This window comes from Taudactylus pleione, unplaced genomic scaffold (assembly GCF_031769625.1).
Source record: "Taudactylus pleione unplaced genomic scaffold, aTauple2 ptg000644l, whole genome shotgun sequence".
Lineage (NCBI taxonomy): Eukaryota > Metazoa > Chordata > Amphibia > Anura > Myobatrachidae > Taudactylus > Taudactylus pleione.
In genome coordinates, this window is record NW_028285046.1 from 2,338,397 (window position 1) to 2,345,875 (window position 7,479).

Consider the following 7,479-nt stretch of genomic DNA (forward strand, 5'->3'; position numbering starts at 1 on the left):
CAATAGAAACATGCGGCCAAAAGAAAGTACAATTCTCCATTGTGGTCAGACAGGCTCCTCATTTCCAGATCCTCGGCACCAGCGGATTTGCGACATCATCAACTGACGTGCAATCGACCTATATTTGTATATACTGGCAACACCTGAGAGCCAGCTCAAAGATTCAGTGTCTATAGAACCTAGCAAGGATCAGGGCCACTGCATGACTTACTGTAGTGACAAAAAGTTTGCCCAGCATGACCCCAGTGAGTAGTGGTCACCCCCAGTTCCTATACATGCACCAATGACGGGAATGTTCCTCATTTGCACTCTGACAGTGGCAATATGAGCCATGTGATTCTTGAGCGCCTAGGGAAGAAGTCAGGCCGAAATGATCGAAGTAACCAAATCCCTCTTTCTAAAGTCCAACTCGATTGAATAGACAAAAGGGACACCTCCATATCACAACTTCAGCAGCATAAATGATGCTCTCATTTCTTCTGGGATATATTAAAGTTCCTCCTAACAACTGATGGGTACGGATCTGCCCCCCCCAAGGAAATGGCCACAGCGTTACAGCTCAGGCGGATTGGCTTCCAAACATGCAATTACAGAGTTATTATCCAGTAGAATAATACAAAGTATATAAATCACCCCTACACATGAAACGTTTTTTTTCCATGTTTTATTGTGGGTTGCACAGCCAATTTCATTGCAGTTTTGACGCATTTATAAGGTAAGTGAGATTTTAAAACACACATTATCCATAGAATTATTCCTTTACGCAGTGTTTGGCGAATTCCCCTGACACTAGCCTAAACTGCAGCTTTATCATATGTATTATGTAACACGGCATCAGCCAGCGTGGGCACGGATTTCAAATATGACCTTGCACTCGATAGTTCCTACTTGCACGGATCTAAATAGAAGGTGCAACCATGAGAAGTATTAGGAGTCCGGAGCCGGTGCATACTGTGACGAGCTTGCCAGGACTATAATGCAGAGTGTATACAGCAACGTTATTCCAGCTCTCTGATAGAAAAGATGGGCGGCCCTGAAAAGGACCTTTGTGTGGTTTAATGGAATTAGATGCGCATCGGTGCTTAGCCTCCGAATCCATAGAGAGTGCGGCCCTGGCGCTTCAGAGCGTACACCACATCCATTGCAGTGACCGTTTTCCTCTTGGCGTGCTCGGTGTAGGTGACGGCATCCCGGATAACGTTCTCCAGAAAAACCTTTAGCACGCCACGAGTCTCTTCGTAGATGAGACCTGAGATGCGCTTCACACCCCCTCTCCGGGCCAGGCGACGGATGGCGGGCTTAGTGATGCCCTGGATGTTATCTCGAAGAACCTTCCTGTGCCGCTTGGCGCCTCCTTTACCGAGCCCCTTTCCACCTTTGCCTCTGCCAGACATGTTTCTTTCTGCTTTCACGAAGAACAACAAAAAAAAATACCTCTAATGCCCTCACTACTGTGAAGTCCTCCTCTTATACAGTGCGAGCGGACCTAGTAGGAAAGCTCTGGGCTGTGAGGGAGGCGTTCACCAATGCGTCACATCCTGCTCCTTTCAATGGAGTATGATCAGAACTTCTGCATGCAGTAGATACAATATGATACTAATGAGAAACAGTTACTATTGTTACAATTCTATGAAACAATAGTAGATACAATCTGTGCCAAATTAGACCACAAGCTAAACCTCATAAATTTGAGAAACTACATGTAGGGGCTCATAATATACTGTACTCGATGGAAATACAATTCAGACACAGTACTAAAGGTTCAGTACATTCAGATAATTACTTATTATTCTTCTATTTTAATCCCTGATTTTTTTATTTCTGCACATTCAATTATTATATATATATATATATATATATATATATATATATATTATTTCAATTGTTCTTGTTGACTTGTTCTACTGTCCATGACTCTTAAACATGCAATTACTGAGATATAAGCAGTAATAGGGAATGCAATTTTATATGATATGAGAAAAATGGAAACAAGATAAATGGTTATACAACAGATCATATAACATATAAACATGCGACCAAATGAACATACAATGCTTTATGTAACTCTTTATGATGTTTTCACTTTACTACCCATTCAGTTAGTACTCAGTAGAACAATACATAGCATTAATAATTATCACCCCGGCCCTCTCACATCAAAAGAAATGATCAGATCTCCCTGTCACAGTTAAAGCCGCCCTTTCTACAACCTCCCCCCTCCTCCCCCACACCCTTCCATTTCTATGCTCCTACCCAGCCTCATTGTGGTCAGACAGACTCCTACCCAACCTCGTTGTGGTCAGACAGACTCCTCTGTCCCAGATCCTCTGCACAGGCGGAGATGTGCCATCATCAATTGACGTCCAAAACTCTGCAGTTACAAGCCGAACCAGCGAGCTAGCTCAAAGGTTCAGGGTCTGTAGAACCCAGCAAGGATCAGGGTCACACTGCATGAATGGCAGAAAAGTTGCCAAGCATGACCCCAGTGACCCACAGATTCATGTAATGCACGTGAGGGAATATTCCTCATTTGCAATCTGACAGCGGCAATTTGAAAATATGAAGTCAGACTGAACCAAAATAATCGAAGTACCCAATTCCTAATTTCTTTTTTACCAATACAAAATTGATTGAATGGACACAAAGGTACATTACAGGTGGATTGTCTTACACAGGAGTTGCTAGGGGTAAGTTAGGGAGGATGGTTTGCTTCCGGTCACCCACTCTCTGAATTCTGGAGCCAGTCTTAGCAGAGAATGAGCCAGTAAGACTCAATTGTCCAGGATCTCATCTCTTCCATCCATCAGGTGCACAAATGCCTCTGCTGGGTGCCCTATACCTAAGTCGAGCTAGAACCATCTTAATGATAGCTCAAAATCTCACACGATTGGCTCTCTATTCTTCCCTCTGTTCCATCAGGTCTCCCTTTATTTTTCATAGGATCCTCCCATCTCCATTTATTTTTCCTCTGTTACGCCCTTTACCCCATCACCTCTATACTTCCCTTATTTTTCCCTGTCCCACTTCTGACTACCGACCAGACCATATCCTAGCGGTCATCCTATTTATCCCCTTATTACTACTGTCTCTCTCTATTTTTTATCACTATTCATACTGTCTCCCCTTATAGTGTTGTCTCATTTACTCCTCTGGTTCCACTATTCTTCAGTCTATCTCCCTTCATTCCCTAGTCTACCCTATATTCCAATGCCTCTACCTATTGCTCACATTTACTCCTTTTAAAATCTTACATTAATGGGACCATGATGTCACTATCATCCTTTTTACAGTCACATCTGTCTTATTAAATACACATAAATGACCATCCACATGGATCACTATAAGAACATTTTGGGGAAATGCCACCAGTATTCTTCCTAACCAGGGGAATGCCAGGCAGGATTAACCTTTTAACTGACTGTGCTATGTATCTTTACCTCTGTAACTTACATAACTACAGTTCTTAGACAAGACTTCAATTACCTTGTGAGGCAGCCTGTCTGTGCTATCTCCCCGGGAGTACAAGAGTCCACACATCACCTTTATGTGATTCAGTGGGTGGCCTGCTCTGCACAGGTTGTGCCGCAGAGCACCTTCATTATCTCCAGGGTCAGGAGGAGAGAAAAAAAACCACGATGGGACATTTTAGCCTCACGAAAGAGAGAGATGTGTTACATGCCTGGCAGATGTAGCTTGGTGTGGGTGAGCTGCCGATGACTATTTCTGGTCTCCTTCGCAGCGCCTAAGCCATCATTGGCCATAAAGGGTAAGGAAAGATCTTGGCGTACGAGTGAGGGTCAGAGAGCCAGCTCTATGTTCTTCTCGTTCCGTATAAAATACTCTTTTTCTGCGCTAGGGAAACACAAGCTGAGGGCAGATTGTGCCATACACACAGACAGGGAAGGATTTACACAGCTGTTTATTCAGCCAATGGGAGCACAATACACGCAACGCTCAGCAGCCAATCACAGCACAGCCGACATTGTATATAAGTGACATCAGCAGCAGTAGGTAATGTATTAATATTTCTTACGTTGTGTCGTAGTCTACAATGGCAGAAACTGCACCAGCCGCCGCCGCTGTCCCGCCATCAGAGAGCGCAGCCAAAAAGAAGCGGCAGCCGAAGAAAGCTGCAGGAGGTGTCAAGAAAAGCCCCAAATCTTCTGGTCCCAGCGTCTCCGAGCTCATCGTAAAAGCCGTGGCCGCCTCCAAAGAGCGCAGTGGTGTTTCACTTGCCGCCCTGAAGAAGGCTCTGGCTGCCGGAGGCTATGATGTGGAGAAGAATAACAGCCGCGTCAAACTGGGTGTGAAGAGTCTGGTGACCAAAGGAACCCTCACCCAGGTGAAAGGCACCGGCGCTTCCGGCTCCTTCAAACTCAACAAGAAGCAGTTGGAAAGCACGAAAGCCGCTCAGAAGTCTCTGAAGCCCAAGAAACTTGCGGCAAAAAAAGTGGCCAAATCCCCGAAGAAGCCCAAGAAAGCTCCAAGTGCAGCCAAGAGCCCGAAGAAGGTCAAGAAACCATCAAAGGCGGCTGCTGCCAAAAGCCCAAAGAAGCCGAAAGCCGTGAAGCCTAAGAAGGCGGCCAAGAGTCCGGCCAAGAAGGCAGCAAAACCCAAAGCTGCCAAGAGTTCGGCCAAGAAAGCAGCGAAGCCCAAAGCCGCAAAAAGCCCGGCCAAGAAGGCAGCTAAGCCTAAGAAAGCTGCGGCAAAGAAGTAATGGAAGAGCTGTTGTAGCCTCGCTCCTTGTTATCACCACAAAGGCTCTTTTCAGAGCCACCCATATCTTCCCAGGAGAGCTGAGAACACTGCTAATTTTTGTTTGCTTTTACTGTAGCGTTATCTGGACGAGGCTGCAGTTAGCTTCTTATTCGTGCTCCAGCTTCTTCTTCACTTTCCTGCTTCTTATTCAGAACATTTTATATTAAAACATTTTTTTATCAAAGAGAATCAATAAGCTTATTGAATAAACAAAATATGAATCCACAGAGGGGGTTAACTTACATATGACCCATTTGTAATTGGCCTTGCCCAACAAAGTTTTGGGCATAAAATAGGGCATTAAAGTGGGCATAGGCACCAATTAATACATTTGAATAAGTAGCTGTAATTGTGCAAGGGTAATTAGCCTTGGGCATTGAATTTTACACTTGGAACTCACACAGTGGGGTTATTTACATATTATCCACTTGCAATTGGCCTAGCCCAACAAGGTTTTGGGTATGAAATTGGGTGGTAAAGTGGGCAGAGGAACCAGATTTTCTATATTTGAATAAGTAGATGTAGTTGTGCAAGGGTTAAATAGCCTTGGGCAACAATTGTTAAACTTGGAATCCACAGAGGGGGTTAACTAATATATAACCCACATGCAATTTTTCTTGCCCAACAAGGTTTTGGGCATGAAATATGGTGGTAATTTAGACACAAACACCAGATTTTTATATATTTAAATAAGTAGCTGTAGTTGTGCAAGGGTTAAATAGCTTTAGACAACAAATTTGACACTTGGAATCCACAGAGCGGGTTAACTTACATATGACCCATGTGTAATTGGCCTTGCCCAACAAAGTTTTGGGAATAAAATAGGGCATTAAAGTGGGCATAGGCACCAATTTACATTTGAATAAGTAGCTGTAGTTGTGCGAGGGTTAAATAGCCTTTAGCAACAAATATGACACTTCGAACTCACAGAGTGGGGTCATTTACATATGACCCACTTGCAATTGGCCTTGCACAACAAAGTTTTGGGAATTAAAGTGGGCATAGGCACCAATTAATACATTTCAATAAGTAGCTGTAGTAAGGGTAAGTAGCCTTGGGCATTGAATGTGACACTTGGAACTCACACAGAGGGGTCTTCAAAGGTTTTGGGCATGAAATAGGGCATTAAAGTGGGCACAGGGACATTTTTTATATTTGAATAAGTAGCTGTAGTTGTGCAAGGGTTAAATAGCCTTGGGCAACAAATTTGACATTTGCAACCTATAGAGGGGGGTCACTTATATATGACCCAATAATATTTTGCCTGGCCCAACAAGGTTTTGGGCATGAGGTATGCTGGCAAAGTGGGCAAAGGAGCAAAATGTATTGATTTGAATAAGTAGTTTTAGTTTGCAAGGGTTAAATAGCATTGGGCCACAATTTACACGTGAAACAAACAAAGATGAGTCACTTACATTTGATCAACTATTATTTTGCCTGGCCCAAAAAGGTTTTGGGCATAAAATAGGCTGGCAAAGTGGACACTGGTACAAATTGTATTCATTTGAATAAGTAGCTGTAGTGTAGCAAGGGTTAAATAACCTTGGGCAACAAATTTGGCCTTTGCAACCTATAGAGGGGGTCACTTACATAAGAACCAATTGTATATTGCCTTTCCCAACAAAGTTTTGGGCATGAAATAAGTTGGCGAAGTTGGCACAGGCACCAAATTATACTATTTTGAATAAGTAGCTGTAAACTTAAAAGGGTTAATTAGCCTTGGGCTACACATTTGATACCTCCAACCAACATAGAAGGGTCACTTACATACGAGCCACTTGAAAATTGCATGACCCAACAAGGTTTTGGGCATAAAATAGGCTGGCAAAGTGGACACTTGTACAAATTGTATTCATTTGAATAAGATGCTGTAGTGTAGTAAGGGTTGAATAACCTTGGGCCACAAATGTGACCTTTGCACCCTATAGAGGTGACCCCACTTACATAAGAACCATTTGTATATTGCCTTTCCCAACAAGGTTTTGGGCATGAATTAGGCTGGCAAAGTGGGCAAAGGAGCAAAATGTATTGATTTGAATAAGTAGCTTTAGTTTTGCAAGAGTTAAATAGCCTTGAGCCACAAATTTGAGACTTCCAACCAAAAGAGGGGGGTCACTTACATATGACCCACTTATATTTTGCATGGCCCAACAAGTATTTGGGCATGATATAGGCTGGCAAAATGGGCAAAAGTACAAATTGTATTAATCTGAATATGCACATGTAGTGTTGCAAGGGTTAAATAGCCTTGTGCCACAAATTTGACATTTGCAACCAACAGAGGGGGGTCACTTACATATGAACCACTTGTATTTTGCCTGGCCAAAAAAAGGTTTTGGGTATGAAATAGGCTGGCAAAGTGGGCACAGCTGCAGATTGTATTGATTTGAATAAATAGCTGTAGTTTTGCAAGACTTCAGTAGCCTTGGGCCTCAAATTTGACACTTGCAACCAACAGAGGGTGGTCACTTACATATGACCCATTTATATTTTGCCTGGCCCAACATGGTTTTGGGCACAAATTTGGCTGGCAAAGTAGCAAAGGAGCAAAATTTATTGATTTTAATAAGTAGCTCTAGTTTTGCAAGGGTTAAATAGCATTGGGCCACAATTTACACTTGAAACAAACAGAGAAGGGTCACTTACATATGTTCAACTATTATTTTGCCTGGCCCAAAAAGGTTTTGGCCATAAAATAGGCTGGCAAAGTAGACACTGGTA

At 43.0% G+C, this 7,479-nt stretch overlaps 2 protein-coding genes across 2 annotated transcripts; one reads left to right on the forward strand and one right to left on the reverse strand.

Annotated features, from left to right (window-relative positions):
- Nucleotides 1-1,082: 1,082 nt before the first annotated feature.
- LOC148478946 (histone H4) lies at nt 1,083-1,394 on the reverse strand. Its single transcript, XM_088455208.1, has one exon. The coding sequence runs from the start codon at nt 1,392-1,394 to the stop codon at nt 1,083-1,085; it is 312 nt and encodes a 103-aa protein (XP_088311334.1).
- A 2,640-nt stretch (nt 1,395-4,034) lies between these two features.
- LOC148478947 (histone H1.01-like) lies at nt 4,035-5,037 on the forward strand. The gene has a single exon (XM_088455170.1). The coding sequence runs from the start codon at nt 4,052-4,054 to the stop codon at nt 4,715-4,717; it is 666 nt and encodes a 221-aa protein (XP_088311296.1). The 5' UTR covers nt 4,035-4,051; the 3' UTR covers nt 4,718-5,037.
- The last annotated feature ends 2,442 nt before the right edge of the window (nt 5,038-7,479 follow it).